This window comes from Lepidochelys kempii, chromosome 18, assembly GCF_965140265.1.
Source record: "Lepidochelys kempii isolate rLepKem1 chromosome 18, rLepKem1.hap2, whole genome shotgun sequence".
NCBI lineage: Eukaryota > Metazoa > Chordata > Testudines > Cheloniidae > Lepidochelys > Lepidochelys kempii.
Genome location: NC_133273.1, coordinates 11980687 through 12005507, shown reverse-complemented (window position 1 = coordinate 12005507; position 24821 = coordinate 11980687). Strand labels below are relative to the sequence as shown.

Sequence of the window (24821 nt, the reverse complement as noted above, 5' to 3'; positions counted from 1 at the left end):
TTGTTAAATTTTGAAGCTGGTTTAGAACCGGTTGTTAAAGGGGTGGAGAAGCTCAGGCAGGACGGACAGAATGTGGCCCGTGGGACTGTCCTGTCCGTCCTGCCTGAGCTCTCGACTCGGGAGGCTCCCATGTGAATTTTTACTGACCCGGCACCACTCCGAGTCTTCGGCGGCAGGTCCTTCAGTTGCTCGGGGTCTTCAGCGGCATTTCGGCGGCGGGTCCTTCAGTGCCACCAGAGACCCGGAGAGAACCGAGTCTGGAGCTTCTGGCAGCTCATCACTGCTTATAAAGAAAAGGAGGACTTGTGGCACCTTAGAGACTAACCAATTTATTTGAGCATGAGCTTTCGTGAGCTACAGCTCACTTCATCGTAGCTCACGAAAGCTCATGCTCAAATAAATTGGTTAGTCTCTAAGGTGCCACAAGTACTCCTTTTCTTTTTGCGAATACAGACTAACACGGCTGTTACTCTGAAACCTGTCATCACTGCTTATAGGCGCCTTGGCAGAGGTGGGTCTTGAGGAGAGATTTGCAGGAGAAGGTCCTGGCCTTAAAAATCAGTGTTTCATGTGAATTGGGCAGCATGGAAGACAGGGCAGAGAAATTTGTGGACGAAGCTGACAAATGGGCAACTGAGATTGGTATCATTGGTGGAGTAGGGAGTGGTTGCACAATCAGAGACAAGACAAAACAGGTAAGAAAGTACCTAATTGTGAGTGCTCTTGAAGGCAGCTGTAAAGCAATTTCCCACAGGAGTTGAAGAATAACAGAAGCCTGATTGTATCTGAGGAAAACATAACACGTCTTGGCTTTCCCATAAAATTGTTGCAAAATGCATAAGAAATCAGACTGCCAGCTCCCAGGACTGGAAGAGAGAAGAGAAGAACAGAAATGCAAGATCAGTGAAATGAGGTTCTGAAAAATCCTCCTGCTATTGCAATATGAGAGAGAAGACAAATCTCAGGTCTCTTGTTAGAGCTAATATATCTTTGCCAAGAGAAGCACTAATCCAAAAACGATAGGCACAGTAGGAAAACACATATAGAATATGTGTTGCCATTATATCTACTAATATGAAACAATAATTTATGCAAGCCTCACCTTTTTCTAATTAATACTTCCTGTGTGGTGAGATCTTCACCTACCTATGAGTATTTCCAAGAGGAGGAGGATGGGGTGTGGAGGGATTTTTTGATCCTGCCACTGAAGATTTTAGCTGTGGAGACAACTGCAGGAGAGCAGTCAGTTCCTAGTTCCATCCTTCTGAGCACCGTGAAATGGAATTCACATTAGCAATTTTTCTTGTTGCTTTTATCCTGTTGGTGGCATTGGCATTTTACTATGAACATCCAAAGGCTGAAATCCCTCGAGAAGTGGATCAGCGCGTAAAGCTTTACTTTATTCATTACGTCGTGAACTTTGTATTTGGTCTGGTGAGTGTACCTTGTTTGAAACTCGGGTTTGATTTCCATTTAAATGTATTGTAAAGAGTTGGCACAAGATCCCTGTCAACTGGATTAGTTCTTGGAGGTAAAGAGAAGAAAGCACCAGGCAGCATCACTCACGGGTAGCTCCGAGGGAGAATTATTTCTTCGTGTTTAGGCAAAAGCCTTTTTAGAAAAAGTACAAAGAGTGATAAAATCTGTGCTAGGTAGGAGCTCTGCACAGGGCTGGGAAACCTGTTGCTTATGCAAATGCAGTAGAAAGATTTCAAGTGTGGGCAGTACAACTTGCTGTTCTTCAGTCCAAGGTGTAAGGAAGACTACAGTGTGTCTGTGAAAATATGTATACATATGAAGTGTTAAAATGAGGCAAGAACTAAGATTGAAGTCAATGGCGTTGCATCAATTTGCGTAGGCTCAGGAGCTAGGCATGGTCTGAATCCTGCTATTAAGAGAGTTCTGTTTAAAAGCAGTAGTAGGGAGCTGCTCGCTGTGACTCCACAGGGAGGCTTATGTTGTGTTTTTAAAGCAGGGATTCAACCACCTCTTTTTGTGGGTGTGACGAATACAGTATATCTTTGCCAAAGTCACAGCACATCATCTGAGTCAGCATTGACTTTTCTGAGGATTTTCAAGGAAATCCTTAATTGACATACCTGCGCTAGCTCTCAAGATAGCACGCTACAGATAGAAGGGAGCCGCAGTGACACAAACTACAAGACCTCTTGGAGACCCTCGGCCCGTACTTGGGGTGGCTAGCCCAACCTCTCTAGTTTTAGCACACCGGCTCAAGGAGAGCTAGCCAAAGACCCATAGAATCATAGAATATCAGGGTTGGAAGGGACCTCAGGAGGTCATCTAGTCCAACCCCCTGCTCAAAGCAGGACCAATCCCCAACTAAATCATCCCAGCTAGGGCTTTGTCAAGCCTGACCTTAAAAACTTCTAATGAAGGAGATTCCGCCACCTCCCTAGGTAATCCATTCCAGTGCTTCACCACCCTCCTAGTGAAAACGTTTTTCCTAATATCCAACCTAAACCTCCATCACTGCAACTTGAGACCATTGCTCCTTGTTCTGTCAACTGCCACCACTGAGAACAGCCAAGCTCCATCCTGTTTGGAACCCCCTTTCAGGTAGTTGAAAGCAGCTATCAAATCCCCCCTCGCTCTTCTCTTCTGCAGGCTAAACAATCCCAGAATGTCTCCTTGTGCTGGGAACCACTCCCTCCAGCCTGAAGTGTAGACTTGCCCTAAAATTAATTTTAAATGGTCCCTTTAAGAAATGTGGCCTGAGGAACCTCACCCTTCTTTTTTGAACCTTTCTAAGCTAAAAATACGGCCCCCCAAAAGCACCAAGCTTCACTCACACCCATCTCTCAGACAAGCCACTCTCCAAATTTTGAAATATACACTTAAAAACAATCGGCCCCCTTATTGTCCCCCCGGCCTGGGAGTGGACATGGGGCAACAGGGCCACGTGGGATGGGAAGCTCAGGGAAGGGTGTTGTTGGTCCAGAGACGTACGGAACATCAGATTAACGTTTGGTGAATCATTTGTCTGGAAAGAGAACATGAGATGAGCAGGGCTATGAGTTTGCATGGGCTTCCCCCTCCATGAGCGTCTTCCACTCTGCCCTCTCCCCTGCCCTGCCACCAACAGCCCCTCTTCCAGTTCTTCCTACAGCTGCATAACTCCCACCACGGTCCCTCTACAGCCATGTGCTGCCCACACAGTAACTGGGTGCCTCTGTTAAAATAACAGGCAGCAGGTGCCTCTCCTAGCTAGTGTTTCAGGCTGCCCACAGACTCCCACCGTTCAGCTACTCTTGGTTCACATTTTTCAAGTTACCTTAGCAGCCCTGTGAAACGTATCTTTTAAAATAATAGCTCAGACGCTGGAGCATCCGTCTGTACAGCCATACAAATACAGCAAATAATTCAAACAGCCGATGAGGAAAATATTCAGCATTCATAGGAAGAAAGAAAAAGAGTACTTGTGGCACCTTTGAGACTAACCAATTTATTTGAGCATAAGCTTTTGTGAGCTACAGCTCACTTCATCGGATGCATACTGTGGAAGATCTTATTATATACACACAAAGCATGAAAAAATACCTCCTCCCACCCCACTCTCCTGCTGGTAATAGCTTATCTAAAGTGATCACTCTCCTTACAATGTGTATGATAATCAAGTTGAGCCAGGCTGACAAAGGAGGTGCTGTTGTCATCATGAATAGGTCGGAATATGAACAAGAGGCTGCTTGGCAGCTCTCCAACACCACTTTCTACAAGCCATTACCCTCTGATCCCACTGAGAGTTACCAAAAGCAACTACAGCATTTGCTCAAGAAACTCCCTGAAAAAGCACAAGATCAAATCCGCAGAGACACACCCCTGGAACCCCGACCTGGGATATTCTATCTACTACCCAAGATCCATAAACCTGGAAACCCTGGGCGCCCCATCATCTCAGGCATTGGCACCCTGACAGCAGGATTGTCTGGCTATGTAGACTCCCTCCTCAGGCCCTACGCTACCAGCGCTCCCAGCTACCTTCGAGACACCACTGGCTTCCTGAGGAAACTACAATCCATCGGTGATCTTCCTGATAACACCATCCTGGCCACTATGGATGTAGAAGCCCTCTACACCAACATTCCACACAAAGATGGACTACAAGCCGTCAAGAACACTGTCCCCAATAATGTCACGGCTAACCTGGTGGCTGAACTTTGTGACTTTGTCCTTACCCATAACTGTTTTACATTTGGGACAATGTATACCTTCAGATCAGCGGCACTGCTATGGGTACCCGCGTGGCCCCACAGTATGCCAACATTTTTATGGTTGATTTAGAACAACACTTCCTCAACTCTTGTCACCTAACACCCCTACTCTACTTGCGCTATATTGATGACATCTTCATCATCTGGACCCATGGAAAAGAAGCCCTTGAGGAATTCCACCATGATTTCAACAATTTCCATCCCACCATCAACCTGCGGAAGTGAAGAAACAGATTGATAGAGCCAGAAGAGTTCTCAGAAGTCACCTACTACAGGACAGGCCTAACAAAGAAAATAACAGAATGCCACTAGCCGTCACCTTCAGCCCCCAACTAAAACCCCTCCAACGCATTATTAAGGATCTACAACCTATCCTGAAGGATGACCCAACACTCTCACAAATCTTGGGAGACAGGCCAGTCCTTGCCTACAGACAGCCCCCCAACCTGAAGCAAATACTCACCAGCAACCACATACCACACAACAGAACCACTAACCCAGGAACCTATCCTTGCAACAAAGCCCGTTGCCAACTGTGCCCACATATCTATTCAGGGGACACCATCACAGGGCCTAATCACATCAGCCACACTATCAGAGGCTCGTTCACCTGCACATCCACCAATGTGATATATGCCATCATGTGCCAGCAATGCCCCTCTGCCGTGTACATTGGTCAAACTGGACAGTCTCTACGTAAGAGTAAATGGACACAAATCAGATGTCAAGAATTATAACATTCATAAACCAGTCGGAGAACACTTCAATCTCTCTGGTCACGCGATTACAGACATGAAAGTCGCTATTTTACAACAAAAAAACTTCAAAACCAGACTCCAGCGAGAAACTGCTGAATTGGAATTCATTTGCAAATTGGATACAATTAACTTAGGCTTGAATAGAGACTGGGAGTGGCTTAGTCATTATGCAAGGTAGCCTATTTCCCCTTGTTCCCCCCCACCCCCCAGACGTTCTTGTTAAACCCTGGATTTGTGCTGTAAATGGCCCACCTTGATTATCATACACAATGTAAGGAGAGTGGTCACTTTAGATAAGCTATTACCAGCAGGAGAGTGAGTTTGTGTGGGGGGGGGAGGGGGGGGGAGAAAACCTGGATTTGTGCTGGAAATGGCCGAACTTGATTATCATACACATTGTAAGGAGAGTGATCACTTTAGATAAGCTATTACCAGCAGGAGAGTGGGGTGGGAGGAGGTATTTTTTCATGCTTTGTGTGTATATAATAAGATCTTCTAAACTTTCCACAGTATGCATCCGATGAAGTGAGCTGTAGCTCACGAAAGCTCATGCTCAAATAAATTGGTTAGTCTCTAAGGTGCCACAAGTACTCCTTTTCTTTTTGCGAATACAGACTAACACGGCTGTTACTCTGAAACCTAGCATTCATAGGGACATAGATGGAAACAGTTATGACTCCTGTGAATAAAAATACATGAATAAATAGGAAAACTGGTCTGTGCTTTAGTTTTTTCTTACAAGCTAAGATTTAACTGATAAGAAAAAAAGGGCTGGACAGTGGTGGCTTTGCAGTCAACAAAGGACAGGGGGAAAGAGACAGAAAGTGCCAGACTGTATCTTAAAGCAGAAGATGGGGACTGGCTGATGGTCACAGGAGTGAAGCTGGATAGGGAGCAGGGCTATGGAAACTGGGGAGCTGTCTGTTGATACAATAATATTCACAGTGTTTAAAACTTCACACACATTCTCTGCTCAGTGTTCCATAGGGAGAGATTAGGGACGGGGGCTGGCGAGAAGAGGGAGGCAGATCAGTGGAAGGGAGTGTATGAGGGGCCTCTGGAACTGTGCTTCAGTGGAAAGGGCCCCTGAGCCATGCCAGGAGAAGCTCTGCCCCCTTTCCCCAGCACAACTAGATGGTCCACGCGCATACACCTTCCTCCTTTGCTTAATCCTTTTCTAGGCCCTACCCGCAGCGTAATCCAGGTTCTACTCCCATAACCACCACTACTCCCAAAACTCTGAATCCTACCCACTTCCCCAATATGTAAGTGTGACATCAACTGCTCCACATTTCAGAAACCCAGGAAATTCATACACAAAATGTGTGTGTGTGAGAGAGAGAGAGAGTGCTAAGGTTGCCACCACACATGCCATAACAAAGACCAAAACCACCAAAGCAAGGATATGAAAAGTTAAATGAGCTAAGAGTACATATTCCCTTCTACCCACAGATACACATCTTATCACTAGAGCTACTGTACACCACAGACTATGAAGCACAACCGTAACCCTTCCTCCATAGGGATGCAAACCTCCACCACCGCCTATTGTTGCCAATGGGATCTGGTTTTCACTGTTTCAGCTTGAGCGTCTACTGTTGATTGCATGCTACACCATTTGTGTTGTTTGTGGGAGGAATCTATGAGCAGGACAAACTTGTGAAATGAGTCAAAATTGACTTGTCAGCTTTTTTTAATGCAAGCTTGCAATTCTTATGAAATTTGAGACTGCACCTCCCCTCGCCATACCTATTGGCAAGACAGAGATTGTTGCTGTCAGCATCACCAGAAAATTGCATGTGTTTTTTTATTAGGTGTTGCAGCAAGTGACGCATTCAAAACCATGCCAAGCTCAGAAGTTACTAATTTAGGAATTAAAATGGATGAAGATAGGCCATTTACATGCAGATATCAAGATACTAGATCATGCTTTTAGCATGCTAAGACTTGATGACAGCTTATACTCCCCTCTGGAAGCTCTCTGTGTTACACTTATTTCAACATTTCCTAGTTGGCGGCCGGCATCCTTATGGGTTACAGCTAAGTATGGTAATTGTGGTAGTGACGAATTGCTCCATATCAGCAAATGGAGAAGTAGATGGCACAAACTGGAAGGTAGCTCTGTTTTTTACTTCCTTGCTGCTGTTATTTTGTTACGTAATGTGAACTGTGTATTGTGACAGACCCAGACCAGTGGGGTACAGGAGTCCGGTCAAAGGCAAATATACTGGCCACTGGATCAATAGTTTTCTGTTCCCTGAGTGACCAGAGCAGGGGCTGCCCTAGAGCAATCAGGAACCTGCTAGAACCAATTAAGACAGGCAAGCTAATTAAGCCACCTGGAGCCAATTAAGAACATACTAGAATCAATTATAGCAGGCACACTAATCAAGACACCTAGTTTAAAAAGGACCTCCCATCAGTTAGTGGGGTGTGTGTGCAAGGAGCAGGGAGTGAGAAGGCGTGCTACTGGAGGACTGAGGCGTACGAGTGTGATCAGGCTTCAGGAGGAAGATCCTGTGGTGAGGATAAAGAAAGTGCTGGGAGGAGGCCATGGGGAAGTAGCACAGGGAGTTGTAGCTGTAGCTATATTTGTCACGCAGCTGATACAGGGGACATTGTAGACAGCTACTATCTACACGGCCCTGGCCTGGAGCCCAGTGTAGAGGGTGGGCCTGGGTTCCCCCCATCCCCTGAACTCCTGATCGGACACAGGAGGAGTTGACCTGGTCTGTAAGCAACACCAGAAGGGAAGATCTAATTTGGAAAGGGATCTGGCCTGTTCCTGACCCACTAGGTGGGACCCAGAGACAACAGGGATTGTTCTCCATTTCCCCCATGCTGGCCAGTGACGAGGTTAGCTGAGTGGATGGCAGGTTTGAGTCTCTAGCAGAAGTGGCCAAACTGAGGGCTGCCGTGAACCTCTGAGGCGAGCAAATCCACCCAAAAGCCCAGGACCCACCAAGGCAGAGGAGAAACTTTGTCACTGTATGTAGATAGTTAATTTAAAGCACACCATCTATTTGCATATAAGAAAATGTTCATAAGTGTGTTGGTTTAATAAAGTTGTTGCTGAATTGTAAAAGGCTCCTTGACTACAGCCTTTAACACGCTGTAAAAAGTAAATCAGGTTTGTTGCCCCTTCTTCCAATCCTGACATCCCTCTTCTGACAAGCACTGTCACCTCACTACCAGGTGGTAGCAGATTTTGTGACCTTACAGGTCAGCTCCCCAGTGAAGGGAAAAAATTCAATGATACGGAGTACAGATATATTCTAACTGTAACTTGCTTTTACACATTTATCAGTCCTGGAATAGAGATGCAGGCAATCCCCTCTTTCAGGAATCTCAGCCCAACACAAATGCCTGCTTCTCAGAGAGTAAAATCTACCTTAAGAATGGACTATAATCAGAGACTAAGGCAGAAAGCAAAACTCTCCTGCCGTTCCGACAGCTTCTACTCACTGAACCTGGTATAACCAAGAACTGGCAACAACACGAGTTTCTTCCAAGACTAAAAACTTGTTCACTCTCTAAGAGAGAACTTGGAAGACAATGTGGAACAGCACCACCTGATGACGTCTGCTATAACAATACTTTGTTGTTGCTAACCAGAAGCAATTAGTCACTTTAGTGCTGACTGTGAAGAACATGTCACATAACTTGTGAGGTTGGCACCTGGGGCTCTGCAGGGCAATGTGAAGGAGATTTTCTTTATGTTCACAGTAGTTTGAGCTGAGATTAGCCAGCCTAATAAACTCTTGATGAGTCTGAAGTCATCTAGCACAGTACTGAAGCCACTCTATCCTTGTCTAGATCACTAGATCTAGATTAACTGGGAATTGGTCCTGCTTCGAGCAGGGGGTTGGACTAGATGACCTTCAGGGGTCCCTTCCAACCCTGATATTCTATGATTCTATGACATCAGGGGTTGCTGTGGTTATATCTATCCTGCAGTAACAGGATGTGACTGCAGCTCCAGTGGAGATACCTGGGCTAGTTTTAATCTGGCTATCTTGGGTTACAGAACAGCAAAGCTGCAACAGCTCAAGCTTCAATGCAGCCTGCACAACCCCCCCATGGAACCCTGGGAAATTCCTCGCTGGGCTAGCCCACGCTGAGCCTTGCATGGCCACAGCTTCACGGTTCGAGGATTCAAAATAGTTAGATTAAAGATTGCTTGGCTATGTCCGCTTGAGTGGCAGTCACACCCGCTGACTGTCGAAGAGACATACCCTGTGTGCCTCGGACAACAGGAAATATCCCTGTCTGCTCCTGCCCAGTTTTAGAAAAGATTGGGAGTGGAAGAAGAAGCATTTCAACTTTGCTGTAGGTTACCAGTTCAAAGCCAGCCAGAGTTATTAGTAATCAAACAGTTGTAATGAGATGCAGGGTAATTGGTAGCACATGTGAAACAAGTTGGTTGTCTGAATCTACTTCAGAATGAAGAAGTGACCACGTTACCCTCACAACGGGGCCCTTTGATGGCAGCACCAGCACAGACCCCAAAATTTGAATTAGTTCTGGAGACAATTTCCTGTTCACTCTCCAGGATATGGCTGAAGCACATTGACAGGGAACTGTAAACTAATTTTTGGTCTCTGTCTCCCTATAAATAGGCAAGGATTTTTGAGAAACTGCGAATCTGCAAGGAGGTTTACTTCATCAGGACCTTCTTGTATGGAATACCCCCATGGAAGAATGCTAATCTCTTCATCGAGGACTTGAAGTTTGCAAAGGTGTCAGTGAGGGTTTACCATCCGAAAGCATCATCTGCTGGCCAAAGGAGAGGAGTCCTTTACCTTCATGGAGGAATTGGCCAGTTTGGAAGCATAGGTAAGAATTTTAAAGAAATTAAGAACTATGATAAATTTGATGTTCCTTCTATTATGATAGTTCTTACATGATAATTAAGAACTACTGCAATTAAGAATTTAAAAAATAAATTAAGCATGATAACCAAACTTAAAAGTTACATATTTTTAGTCAGACTTTCCAGCATTATGCCGCTGAGCATTCCCTTCGACGAAAATTTGTACTTTTCCTTGGATTTCTGTTCTCTGACAATTCATGAGAATTACTTTACTTTTCCCTTTAATTGTTGCTATTGGAGACAGAAAAATTGGAGCTTTGGCCACTGCTAGGCAAACTGCTCCCAGGCTGGAAGTCTTTGAGATCAGTAACATACTGAACTTTGTTAATTATTATAGCACTGAAATGTCCTTTATGCCTCTGAAAAATCTCCCACGATAATAATAATCCCTTAGACATATTTTTGGTTGCCCAATCTGAGACATCATAAGGTATTCAGACTTCAGTAGATGCCAAGTACCCACCCTTTGAATAAATCAGGGCCCTTTAAAGGCATCTCACATTGGGCAAAAATTGAGGCATCCAAGATCATTGTTCTCTTTGGGAAATCTTGGCCTATATGCAGGCTGAGTGTTGGATGCTGTAATTAGAGTGGGGTGAATTTTTTCAGAAGCATAGTTTATTCAAAGAAAAATGCAGTTTGGGGTTTTCCAAAACTATTCTTGAATTGGGAGTGAATTCAGTGAATAAAAAAAAAAAAACTTTTTCGCAGAAACTAAAGTCAAAGTTTTGTTTCAACAGTTTCTAAATGATATGTTTTGACCTTTTGGTTTGAAACAAAGTTTTGATTGGAAATGTAACTAGATTTAAATAAAGCAAAGGCACCCAAAAACTAAAAGAAAATCCCAAATCATTAAAAAGAAAGATGTAGGTTTTGGGATGAACCAAAACAAAATATTATTTGTCGTTTTCAGTTCATCCACTGACTTGAAAAACAAACTAACAAACAATTATTTCCTCAGCTCTAGTCCTATCTGCAGAGGGAGGTATTAAAACAGCTAGCAACTTTACAGATGTCCTCATCAGATGTCTATTATTCCTGTGAGCTACAATAATCCCTTTGGAAGGGGTAGCCCATTTTGTCATTATATGCTTCCTTGGTGCAAGTTTTAAGCCCTGTGACAGGTGATGCCTCAGAGGATTTGGCTAACAAAGCTGCTCAATTCCTGAATGTGCAATTGAGATGCACCTATCTTCCCTTCCAATATCCAATTTGCGCTATTCCATCATCTTTCTTTTTTTTCGGATAAATAGACAGCAGAGACATTTCCTAAGATCTGTGCTAAGATGTTGTAGCTTTTGGAATAAAGGCCTGGTCTATTCTGAGCACCTGTGGAAGGGACAATTACTACATCTCCGTGGAACTAGCCCCCAGACAATGTTCCTTTTCATTTGTTTTCCATACGTGGAACAAATGACGGCCTTACCTCAGATTTAAAAATCTGTGGATGCAGTCTCTTGCACACCGTTTCTCTCCTTCTTTCTATTATCTCCACCCTACCATTCCAGTTACCATTTCATTCCATCGTCCCTCCCTTCCTGCCTCATCATTCATTCTATATCCCACACTCGTTATTGACTCTTTTACAGCACTCCTTTTCACTCTCTTTCCCTTGCAAGTTTCCCTTCCCCTCCCTTTCTTCGTTCTACACATGAGAGGCCCTTTTGCCACATACTGAACACACTAAGACTTTCTCTGGATTAGTAAACCAGGGATGAGTAGAATTCCAAGTCACATAAAACCCCCTAATCCTCCTGTAAGATCATGAGTCCCTCATCAAAAATGAACACCCATCTGAATTTTCTTCTCATTGTGTAAGGATATAGAATTGAATATCTTGAAGATATTAATACAACTCCATTGAGAATGTTTGTGTTGCAGGCATGTATGAAAGAGTATGCCGTTTTATTGCCCGTGGAAGTGACTCAGTGGTTGTGTGTGTTGGGTAAGTGATTTTATTTCAGTTGCATTATGTGGGAACCATTTACAATGTGTCAGCTTCCAGGTGTGTATGTCCATGAGATGTCCCTATCAGCCTGCTCTTTCAGAAAGTGGTTCAACAAAAGGAACATATGGATGGATATAGTTTTTCACTCTACGCTCTGCCCTCTTGTTGAGTTCTTTGGAGTAGACTTGCAATAAGTCTGTTATGGAGCCTAAAAGATCAGACCAAACAAAGAAAAAAAACCCTTTAAATATTTTAATACATAGCATCATTTTTATAGATAGTGGGTCAAATCCTGACCCCTCTAATGTAGAGGAAGGGGACTGCACATACCTTACTCTCACCTGTCATTATACAGCCAGATCAATCCTTAGGATGGCTGTTATTGCAGTGCATTAGCTATAGAATGATGGAATCATAGAAATGTAGGGCTAGAAGGGACCTTGAGAAGCCACCAAGTGTAGCTCCCTGCACCAAGGCAGGACCAAGACCATCCCTGACAGGTGTTTGCCCAGTGTGTTCTTAAAAATCTCCAGTGATGGGGATTCCACAACCTCCTGTGGAAGCTATTCCAGTATTTAACTATCTTTGTAGTTAGAAAGTTTTTTCTAATATCTAAACTAAGTCTTCCTTCTGGCACATTCCACCCATTACATCTTGTCCTGCCTTCAGTGGACACAGAACAATTGATCGCCATCCCTGTTATAAGAGTCCTTAACATATTTGAAGACTTATCAGGTTCCCACCTCAGTCTTATTCTCTCAGGTCTAAACTTGATTAGTTTTCTTAAGCTTTCATAGGTTTCTATTTTCTCAACCATTTATCATTTTTGTTGCCTCTCTGGATTCTCTCCAGTTTGTCCACATCTTTCCTAAGTGTGATGCCCAGAACCGGACACAGTACTCCAGCTAAGACCTCTCCAGTGCTGCGTAGAGATGGACAATGACTTTCCTTGTCTTACATATAACACTGCTGTTAATAGAGTCCAGAATGATGTTAGCCTTTTTCACAACTGCATCATATTGTTGACTCACGCTCAATTTGTGATCCACCGTAACACTTAGATCCTTTGCAGTGTTACTACCACCTAGCCAGATATTCCCCATTTTGTAGTTGTGCATTTGAGTTTTCCTTCCTACTTTGCACGTATCTTGATTGAATTTCATCTTGTTGAATTCAGACCAATCCTTCAATTTGTCAAGGTCATTTTGAACTCTATATTTTTTCTTCCAAAGTGCTTGCAACCCTGACAAGCTTGGAATAATCTGCAAATTTTATAAGCCTACTCTCCACTTCATTACCTAACTCATTCATGAAAATATTGACTAGTACTGGACCCACAACTGACCCCTGCTGGACCCCTCTAGATACGCCCTCCCAGTTGGACAGCAAGTATTGATAACTACTCTTTGAGTAGTCTTTCAACCAGTTGTGCACCCACCTTATAGTAATTTAATCTAGACCACGTTTCCCTGCTTGCTTATGAGAATGTGAGACTGCGTCAAAAGCTTTACTAAAATCAAGATACATCATGCTACTGCTTCCCACGCTCCCCTGCCAAGCAGGCCAGTAGCCTGGTCAAAGAAGGAAGTTAGGTTGGTTTGGCATAATTGGTCTTTGACAAATCTGTGCTGGCTATTCCTTAGAACTGTTTGTTTTTCTCTAGGTGCTTACAAATTGTTTGTTTAATAATTTGTTCCAGTGTCTTTCCAGGTACCAAAGTTAGGCTGACTGGTCTATAATTCCTCAGGTCCTCCTTGTTCCCCTTTTAAAAAGATAGGTAGTATGTTTGCCTTCTCCATTCCTCTGGGACCTCACCTGTCTTCCATGAGTTCTCAAAGAGTTCCAAGATTGCTTCAGCTAGTTCCTGAAGTACCCTAGGATGAATTTCATCAGGCCCTGCCAATTTGGATTCATCCAGCTAATGGAAATATTCTTCTAGGCAGCAGCTTCATAGCTGTGTACCACAGAGGCCTAGGAGAAGGGGAGCAGCTTCGGCAAATGAGTCCTCAAGCCCCTCCTATAACCCACTGCAAAGCATGCCGTTATGTCTCTCCACAGAGACTACAGCAGAATTGGGAGCAAGGGAGAAGATATACAAGGGTCTGCTGATTGGGGGGCTCATTGCAAGTACTATAGAATACTTCTGTGTAGGGCTGATAAGAAGGGTCGTGCGTGGGGGAGGGAAGGGAAGTTGTGCCTTCCCTTCCATCCCCCAGCACTGACCATTATTTTGTGGAGGGCTTTGTTCCAGTGTTAGTTATCAACTAACAAACAGCCACTGCCCTGATACGCACTAAATGACATCTGTATATGTTGGCATCCACTATTAAAAACTCAAGCTTGGAGGCTGTTTTCAAAAACATACATTTTAAAATGAATTGGGTAACAGTCTGAATGATTTGAGTTGCAGTTATCCAACCCCCTTTTATTTAAAACATGGTCCTCTCCACTGAGAGCCGATGCAAAGAGCTGTAAGAGGAAGCCATTTGCAGCGCACAGGAAGAAATGTTATTAATCTACCAAACCCAGGAATTATCCTACATATTCCAGAGGGCCATCTGCTGTCCCTTACCTATTGAAAAACTGTTTACAGATAGAACAGACCTTTAAAAACCTCCCTGCTAGTTATCTCCCAAATGCTAAAGTCAAAGCACATGACCCTGTTATGGATCACTGGGATTTTCAGGGAAATTATGTCTTTGTAATGAATGAGGAAAATGGCCTCCCTAAATGCTTCAATTCATCAGCATTCATCATGTTGTAACTAAAGATCTCTAGCTAAATTGTTTTAATCCTGATAACCTGACAAACCTGATAGAAGATGACTGCTGCAGGATAATCAGAGAAAAAAGCAAGCAAAAGACTTTGCGGTCTGTACTCAATAGACTGTCTGACTAGCTTCCCTGATTAACAAATGTGTTCGGTGTTCTGAGACCTTTGGCTAATTGAGAGTGCATCATAAATTGCTAATAAAAAGACATAACCACAATGAATATTAATCTGTATATTCCAACCCTTCTGTGTATATGTCAACCATCCATATTCGTGGCGCTGTTAAAATGAATACAGATTGTTGCTGACTACACCCTGTGTGGTGCATTTGTGGATTAATGGTTTTATGTTTCCTGATATTGTGTGTTTCTTTAAGGGAAATTGTATCTCCTTTTTTTAAGAGAAAAGGAATTGGGATAAAAAGTTGTTTCCCTTGAATTATATTCAAAATTGCACTACCTGTTCCCTAAATCCTGGGCTAGCAGAATTGAGCGAACACCCATGTGGAATCCTTAGCGCCACTTGGCTCCCTTTATAAATAATTCCTGACACAAAAAATAGTAAATCTTTATCACTTTCAGTGTTTATTTTAGAAATCTCTATTCTCACATATGTGCTCAGGGAGGTATTAGACTTCATTGCAAACCTAAAAGCAGGAAGGCCGATTACTGGTACGTACTCCAGAATATTTCAGTACCTCACAGAGTCAGGTGATGTGTCTACAGTTGTCTAAAACATAATTAAAAAAGGGGAGGGGGGTAACTCCTGAAGCTATTCTACAAAGCAGAATTTTAAACATATACATAGGTAATAATAAACATATATGTTTTCTAACTTTAAAAGGTACTTGAAAGAGAAGATGACACTTCCCATAGATCTGATGACATTAAAACGCTGTCATTGATATTTTAGGTATCGTTTGGCTCCTGAGCATCCATATCCAACCCAGTTCTGGGACTGTCTCACTGCTGCGGTACACTTTATGAGGACCGCAGAAGACTATGGGGTGGATCCCACCCGTATTATCATCTGCGGGGACAGCAGCGGTGGTACGCTTGCAGCTGCTGTTTGCCAAGCCCTGGTGAATAGAACAGACCTCCCAAAGGCACGAGCCCAGATCTTGCTCTATCCGTTTCTCCAAGCTGTGGACTTTAATTTGCCTTCATATCAGCAAAACGGTTCAGTCCCCCTCTTGTTAAAGAAACGGACCCTCACGCTTGGTATGCAGTATCTCAATAAGGACTTGTCACTGATGAAAGGTATCCTAGAAGGTTCCCATGTGCATGAGGATTTGAAACTGAAGTTTAGCAAATGGCTGAGTCCAGACAATATCCCCATGGAATTTAAGATCAGAGGCTACAAACCACCTGCATCTGCTTCATATTCAGAAGAACTTCATACTTTGGCCAAACTAGTTTTTGAGACAACCTTTTCCCCACTATTAGCTGAAGATGCCATTGTTCACCACCTCCCAGAGACTTTCATCTTGACCTGCGAGTACGATGTGGTCAGGGATGATGGCCTGTTGTACAAGAAAAGATTGGAGGACAATGGCATTCCAGTGACTTGGTACCATGTAGAGGATGGATTCCATGGAGTACTACTCCTAATTGACAGTGGGTATATTTCATTTCCATGTGGAAAGAGAGCAATGGACAATGTAGTAAACTTTATAAAAGGTTTATAACCACCACCCCACAAAAAAAAAAAAACAAAAATAACCCCTCACCCCCCTGTTCTTCAGAGCTGGGAGTCATAGATATTAAGGTCAGAAGGGACCATTATGATCATCTAGTCTGACCTCCTGCGGCTGTTGTTTCTGGCTGCTTGTGAGAAGTGCAGCTAGAGGAGCTTAAGAATCTGTTTCCCCTCTTCCTGCTACTCAGCTGGTCTTCCAGGGAGAGATTTGTGCAGTGCTGCCCAGGGGATGGGAGAAAACATTAGGGCTGGGAAACTGAACGGACAAAGGGACTTGGGGCTGAATCTGGAGGTAATGGAGAGGGGGATGAATCGGGGTGGGGGTGGGGGGGGGATATGTGAAATGGTGACTCTTGGGAAGATGAATCTGGAGCTGGCTGCAGAGAAGCCTAAATCTGATGGAGGCTGAATCCAGAGTGAAAGCTGTAGGGAATAGAGAACTGAATACGGGGGCTGGATCTGGGGATGCAGGCAAAGAAAAGATGGTGGAAGGAAAGAGGGAGGAAAGGAGGGGATCAGCTTGTGGAGAGAACAGCAGTGCAACTTATAAAGCCATAAACAATGAACAATACTTAATCAGGAGCTACATGCTGTTATGAGTTTCAAAGGTAAATGAAACAACCTTGTGCCAGGAGGTCGGAGACAGGGTTAGTGTGTCTAATCAGAGCAGTAATCAAATGATATGCTCCACAGAGATGTTGTATAAAGTAAAGTTGTTTAGACTCAAACTTCTGTATTAAAGAGCCACTGATAAGGGAGAGGCTTTTACTTCGGTTTCAAAAACAGCATTTTAAAAATAAATAATTGATGACTTCCCATGAATGTACTTTTTGATCAGCCACTGTAAAGAGGATGTGTCACTATGGATCTTAGGCCTGTATTATCCAAAGGAGAAAGCAATTTCTGATAAGAAGACTGGATCCGTGAACACTGTACCGTGCCATGTCAGAGAAAGGGCTGGGATACAAGGAACTGCCACCATCCAAATGGTCTATATCCAGGAGAGAATGACAGATAAGCAAAAATGTGTTATGATTTTTAACTAGGTGGATGTGCCTGGTCACCAGGCACAAACGATGGAGCACATCATATCTTTTGTCTTAGAACATTTTAAATATGACACAGGAAGCATGTTTTCTATGTTGAGTCATCAGAACCCTGTTCTCAGACAAAACCTAATAAGCCGAGTGCATCCCCCAAAATGGGATAACAATCCCTACCCGCTTCAGCCCTTTACTTTCCTTACAAGAGATCAAGCAACTGAGAAACTCTCAGACTGGCTGTCCCGTAAAGTAGCTGTGAAAACCAGACTGTTTTGAACCCCCTCACTCTTTACTTCACAAATGTTAGGCCCATTGTAAGACCAGAATGAGAACATGAGTAAAGCATCACCCTGAACATTTGAACTTGAGCATATGAAACCAACTGTCAACAGAGCCGGAGAATTCAGAGCTGAACAGCAGCTTTCAATGTGACAACCACCAAAAATATGAAAAATATTGATATTGTGTTATACAGATGTGTCATGGGGACCTCTACTCACCACCACAGCACCTCCTTCTGGCTGCATCTGGGGGTTAACTCTGCCATCCCAACACCCTCGTCTCATTACCTCACTCACTTGCTCCGCGGCCCACCTCTTGCTCTTCAGGAGCTGCTATGCCTTGTCTTCATGGCTTAGCCCTGTGGCCAAGTCACAATAGTCCTCCCCTTTCGGAGATACTCTCAATGTCTTCCACACCAGCCCAGGCCATCCTTAAGTCCACTGCCCTGTCTGTGCTACTCCCTCAATGACTAGAACAAACTATCCCAGACAGTCTTCAAAGTTCACTTCCCAGATTGTGCCACTCATTCATAGAATATCAGGGTTGGAAGGGACCTCAGGAGGTCATCTAGTCCAACCCCCTGCTCAAAGCAGGACCAATCCCCAATTAAATCATCCCAGCCAGGGCTTTGTCAGTGGCTGGTTGGGGAACCCAGACCCATCCCTACACTGGTTTCCAGCCCACAGGCACCAACAGCTAAGGTCTGTACTACCATGAACCTTCCTGTCACTCCCTGGAGTGCTTCCTACCTGGCCTGCCCCAGGCTTGCATTCTCCACTCTTCTAGCCAAACCCCTGTCTCCTGGATCTGCTAGACAAACTCTTCCTTAGTAATCCCCACCCCTTTCTCGCCCTTGTCCCAGGGAGAAAAATTGCAGCCTTCCTCCCTGCAGCTTCCTTGGTTTTATAGGTTTCAGAGTAACAGCCGTGTTAGTCTGTATTCGCAAAAAGGAAAGGAGTACTTGTGGCACCTTAGAGACTAACCAATTTATTTGAGCATAAGCTTTCGTGAGCTACAGCTCACTTCATCGGATCATGAACATGAACATGAAGTTCCGATGAAGTGAGCTGTAGCTCACGAAAGCTTATGCTCAGATAAATTGGTTAGTCTCTAAGGTGCCACAAGTACTCCTTTTCTTCTTGGTTTTATAGACACCCCACCTGTTCTTGGACAGGTGTGCGTCCCTTAATTAGGGCTCTCCTCTCAGCCTAAATCCCCACTGGCCCTGTTTGCAGACTAATGGGTTACTTGGCCCATCTGGCCTATGTTTACCCCATCATGGTGAGTATGGGGAGCATGCCCCATCACAAGGTGATAACCTACATAGAAAAATGATACCAAGAAGGTGATTATTCAATACTCTGAGATCCTGAACTCTCAGTTCTCATTATTTGCAATAAACATAAATCCCCTGCTATCTGAGAATAGCCTACATGCTGAATAAAATATAATGAACATATTTATAATACATAGATATAGTGCAACACACAGAGGGTTAAGTATTTTAAATGACCTGATACCAAGCAAGGCTCTCAGTAGCTCAAAGAAAAACAGAGATAGAATCTTACCCAAAAATAAGAGTAATAAGTCTTAATAATACTAAAGAGGTTGCAGCTGTTTTTAAAAAAACACGAAAATACCTTGAATATAGAAAACTAAAATATTAAGGGTGGTTAATAAATTGTCTGTGATTACACCCAACAGGTGATTTTCAAGAAAAATTAGTAAATAGCTTAAAAATCATTCAGTACATTTATTTAAGGTTTACAATCCAGAAATGTCTGTGTATGTGTGAGAACATGACTTTTATTATTTTAAAACATAGTTATTTTTAGTTTTAGTTTTAGACATAGTTTATAATCGTTGGCTTTCAGTAACAGAAGTAATGATATAAATTATTATGAATTTTAAACTGATTTCAATGGTATTGTCACTACCAACAGTATAACTCATTCAACTAGGATCTGTATTAAGGATTAATGTTTGATAAATACAATCTTCCCAGAAGAGAACAGAATAAAGTTAGATCAAATTACCTTTGATATTACTTTGATTATTGTATTGAAGAGCCGGAGAAGCTGGAATAAGATGGGTTTGTGAGAATGTCCAGGAAGGGAGAAGATAAGGGCAAACTCAACGATTGGGGATTGCTGAGGGTTTAGGTCTGTGGGCATGGGGTGGAGGAAACTGTGGGTGGGGGCAGTTAGCTTTATAGGATGTCTGGGGTAACTGGGTAGTCTCAGAGACAAGCTGGAGCCATCTGGGAGTTGGTAAATGCATCACAGAATGTGAGAAGTTAGGATCAGCGGTAGACAAAGGAGAAAAGAATGTTTTGAACCAGATGGATGAAGTGGACATGAGCAAGTAGCTGGGGTGATGTAGGCTGAAGATGGGCATTAGTAAATACAAATACTGTTGAATGTACTGGATTCTGAACTTTATGGTCATGCAACAGTGGCATAACTATTCCTGGGGACAACTGGAAGACACTCTTCCTATTTTAATAGGGTCATAGCACTGAAGATCATGCAAACTACAGTGCCAAATTCTCCTTCCAGCAGTGACATATCTGGCTGCAAATTCTACTGCTCTATGGTCCTACAGGAATGTTGGTATAAAGTTTTAAAAATATTGTAAGAAAGAAAGCCAGTTCCATAAACCCTATGAAAAATGTAATACTTAAAAAGAAACCTCAAAACCCTGTAAATAAATAGAACAAAAGGAGGCTTTCCTCAACCTAACTGATCACAGAGCCAAGAAAAACAATGTTAAGTGTCTCTCTACTTGTCCCATAAGTGTGGTGTATTAAGGTCTGTTTTGGAATTGCAAGCTAGCACTTTAAGAGAATATGTGTGGAGGTTTCTGCTTGCAGGTTAGGGGACTCTTTAGGGAAGTAAGTGATCAGAGTCAATCTAGAAAGAGGCAGCTTAAAGCAGGGTGGGTGAGTTATGCCCATCTGCTTTAGGAAGCAACCAATATTCTCTGTCTCTGTATTGGGGTTCTTGTGTGTAATTGTTCCAAATTCTAAGCAATGTAGGAGGATTACACTGCAGCCTTCCAGCAAAGTATTTCTATCTAGCTTCTCTGCGCAGATACTGTGAGCAAAACAGTAAGGAGTAAAGCAGTGTGCAGGACTTCAGTCATTCTGCAGCAGCTGAGCTGTGTCTTATAGAATCATAGAACTGGAAGGGACCTCGAGAGGTCATCTAGGCCAGTCCCCTGCACTCATGGCAGGACTAAGTATTATCTAGACCAGTGGTTGGCAACCTGCGGCCCATCAGTGTCATCCACTGGCGGGCTGCAAGACAGTTTGTTTACATTGACCATCCACAGGCGCGGCTGCCCGCAGCTCCTAGTGGCTGTGGTTCACTGTTCCCGGCCAATGGGAGCTGCGGGAAGAGATTCCACAACCTCCCTGGGCAGTTTATTCCAGCGTTTAACCACCCTGAAGTTTTTAGTAAGTTTTTCCTAATGTCCAAACTAAATCGCCATTGCTGCAATAGCCCATTGCTTCGTGCCCTATCCTCAGAGGTTAAGAAGAATATTTTTTCCCCTTCCTCCTTCTTTGGAAGCGGAGGAGGCAGAGGAACAGTGGGGAGGAGCAAAGCCATGATGAACCTCGACTACATTTAAGCTGGTGAAGTTTTCCAAAAGCATATGGGGTCCCCCTACACACACCCTCCTACCCTCACAAAAAGGGATGGAGAGTGTGGTCAAGTGATTAAAGAAAAGACTCTTGTGAGTTAGGATTCCTAGGTTTTATTTGCACCCACAAGGTGAGAGGGGAAATATGACTCATGGGTTTAGCCCTCACATCATAGGAACTTGTCTCTCTGCAATACAAGGGTTAAACCCAGTTGTCCTCTTCTGGTCTGTAGCCAGAGTTTTCCTTGCCTCCAAACTAGGAATAGAATCTATTAATCCTAGTCCCCAACCTCTTTGTTCTAATTTTAGACCAGATTCTCTTACAGGGCAAGGAATACTCAATACTTGTTGACATAGCTATTGGGGGCTAGCTTCTGTCAGTGTTTGCTGCAGTTTTGTTGACTCAATACGTGGCTGTTAAATAAAACTATTCATACATGGAATATTACATTCAATTGCTGACATTCTAATGACTGACAATTGTTTAACATAACGTATAGATTATGAGCTCTTTAGGGAAGGATCTGTCTTTTTACAATATGAACATACAGTGTCTAGCACATTTGGGTTCTTACTCCCCACTAGGAAGCACTGATACAGTACTCCTGCTACTAGAGGAAGGAGAGAAGTCTCTGGTGTCTTGGAAGACTGCTTATGAGAATTCATACAGAATTGTAGGTGACTCTGATATATCATGATGATAGGGTATAAAACAATAGATAGATACAATGTCAAAGCAAGGTACAAACAATAAAAGATCTATTATGCAAGTTTCCTCCATTCCTAATTAATACCTGTGTTCAGATATATAATGTAATTAGCATACATTTCCACAACCTTATGAGCACATCTAGAAGGACAAGAGGGACGGAATTTTTAATACCTAACTCCATTCATGTAATTGTTGAGACACTTCAGCCACTCCATAGTGTTGGGAAAGTCAAATCAAAGTCAGTTGCCTGGCTCCATTCTTCTCAGCTCTTCTCATGATGATAGGGTATAAAACAATAGATAGATACAATGTCAAAGCAAGGTACAAACAATAAAAGATCTGTTATGCAAGTTTCCTCCATTCCTAATTAATACCTGTGTTCAGATATATAATGTAATTAGCATACATTTCCACAACCTTATGAGCACATCTGGAAGGAGGGGAGGGACGGAATTTTTAATACCGTAACTCCATTCATGTAATTGTTGAGACACTTCAGCCACTCCATAGTGCTGGGAAAGTCAAATCAAAGTCAGTTGCCTGGCTCCATTCTTCTCAGCAAAGGGAAACTGAGTTTTCTTATGCACTCTTTACATCAATAGTAGACATTTTGCTTGCTGCTTTCTCTGGTTGGCGGTGTCGGGCAGTTCATTATGATCTCTTCAAATCAGAAATCCATCCTGGAGTTGCTGAGCTGCTGAAGCTCAGAATCTTTCATTAGCTGTTGTCTATGCCATTTGGTCTGGTAAATTTACCTGGTTTGAAACTGGGATTTCACTTTGGTTCTGAGACAGAGGTGAGGGCTAGAGTCTGTGAGTCAGTCATCTGGGAACATCTCAGCATGATTAGTTCTTTGAGATGAAAAGAAGGAGCTGTTTATCTGCTTTATGGCTGTATTTGGAAAATATCTTTCATATAAAGGAGGAGGATGAGCTCTGTCCAACTGTTTACTAATACAAAGCTTTCCACTTGTATAATATCTTTAATCTGAGGATCTAAGTCATTATATGTTTCCCATTATTGTAGTATCTGAGCACCTTCCAGGTTTTTAAAACAGCAAAAACAATCTCTCTCTCTCTCTTCCTTCCTTCTCTGCAGGAGAAACAGCTTGATTAGCTTATAGGTTTTTGTTCTTTGCTTTGTGTATACATGTTTGTTTAAAAAAATGGCGGATGAAAGCCAAATTTTTTAAAAATTCAGAGTTTTGCTTATTTAGTTCTAAATGGGCTGAGGTTTGCTATCATTCTGATTTCTTGTGGAAGCAAGTTCCATAATCTACTTACTATATTAGTTTAGTTCTAATTCCTGCATTAACAAGCCTCCGAGTGTAGGTCAACTGTTTTATTGTTACAGTGTATTGTAGATTTTAGAGGAGGACATGCTTATGGAGAGAGAAGTGATCTTTCTGGTCATGGCTATGCCAGGCGTTTGAATATCAGGACAGAGACCTTGACTCAACTCTGAATTCAGTGGGGAGCTACTACGCAGAATGGAGCTCCGGGGAGGCCACTACATTCATGGCAACTTAATTGCATTGCTAACCAGATGGACTGCTGTGTTTTATACCAGTTGAAGCTTTATCAAAGTGTGCGCCTTCATTCCTACACACAATGGGCAAATTCTCTGCTGACGGATTCTGGAGCAGAGAACTGACTTGGAATAATCAAGGGTTCATGGTGACTAGATATTCAACGCAGTTAGCATTAGCAACACAGGGAAAGTAACACCAACCAAAACAGGGAAAGAACAGGTTAAATAAAGACTATGGAGATGTGCTAGATGTATTCAAGTCTGGAGGGACTCCCAAAAAGCAAATCCTTAGCCAATTATCCCTGGAGTAAACTATCAGTAGACAACACTTTTGTGTAGTCTTTATATGAAACTAAGTGTCTGATATGATAAATCTGGGTCCCCTGTCCCAGACTTTTTACAGGTGCCAACTTAGTAGACCCCAAAGGGTCAAAGGACTCTGGTGCCATCTATGAACAACAGAGTAAATGGTGCCAGTTTCTCAGCACCAGAATGACAAAAGAGACCCACTTTATGCCATTCTCCGGAACCTGTGGAGCAGCATCCCCAATGCTGGACTGCCACGGATAGAGTTGATGGTGCTAGAAAATCTAAGGCGCCATAACTTTGACACCTGACTCAGCCACTTGCACCTCATTAGAGTTGATGATGCGGAAAAGGTGACACCAAAGTAGGTTGATCCGGGTACTTTGGTGTCATGTCTACAGTTCCAGAACCTCAGCACCAAAGAAGGTCAATCTAGAAGGATGCAGGGAGCTCAGTGCTTTATCAACAGTGAGGAAGCCCTGGCATCAGATTAGGCTAGCCAATTCAGATCCTGGAAATTTGGTGCCATGACCGGCGTGCCAAAACTTTGAAATTGGGTTCAGCCAGAGGGATAAGACTGGGGATCTGGCCATTGCATAAGCCAGGAAATCAGCCACTGAATCTAGTGGATCTCTAACGTTGATGCTGGATTTACAGATTGCCAAATTTATTTAAAAGGGTGAGATTGCCCTTCCCATCCATGCAGGTCCAGATGTTACCTACGGTGCACAGGTACCACTTTGTTCTTTTAAATAACAAAACCTCTAGTAACTGATGATCTAGCTAATTAAAAGAAAAATAGCTCTGAAAGGGCTGAAGAATAAAACAATGAGGGAAGCATTGACGACACTGCATGGGATCTGAGCTTGCTGTACTTTCAGTGGTTAAGAAGTTAATTCAAGGGTGGTTGGACCCTATTTCCTCTTTTATATCCTTGGAATCCTCTGTAAAAGGAGGGACAATTGGCCCCAAAAGACCCTGGTCTCTAGAAGATTCTGTAGCTTTAACTTGTAGACAGTCACAGA

The 24821-nt window shown here is 43.1% G+C and overlaps 1 protein-coding gene across 1 annotated transcript; it reads left to right on the top strand.

The window, feature by feature from the left end:
* Positions 1-584: 584 nt before the first annotated feature.
* LOC140900224 (arylacetamide deacetylase-like 4) lies at positions 585-16267 on the top strand. Its single transcript, XM_073317100.1, has 4 exons — positions 585-695; positions 9607-9823; positions 11742-11805; positions 15493-16267. The coding sequence occupies exons 1-4, from the start codon at positions 585-587 to the stop codon at positions 16265-16267; spliced, it is 1167 nt and encodes a 388-aa protein (XP_073173201.1).
* The last annotated feature ends 8554 nt before the right edge of the window (positions 16268-24821 follow it).

Bases quoted from the DNA above. Each gene is read 5' to 3' on its own strand.
- LOC140900224 (XM_073317100.1), top strand. From the start codon at position 585: ATGGAAGACAGGGCAGAGAAATTTGTGGACGAAGCTGACAAATGGGCA. The intron at 696-9,606 runs GTAAGAAAGTAC...CCCTATAAATAG, and splicing joins TCAGAGACAAGACAAAACAG to GCAAGGATTTTTGAGAAACT. The intron at 9,824-11,741 runs GTAAGAATTTTA...TTTGTGTTGCAG, and splicing joins TGGCCAGTTTGGAAGCATAG to GCATGTATGAAAGAGTATGC.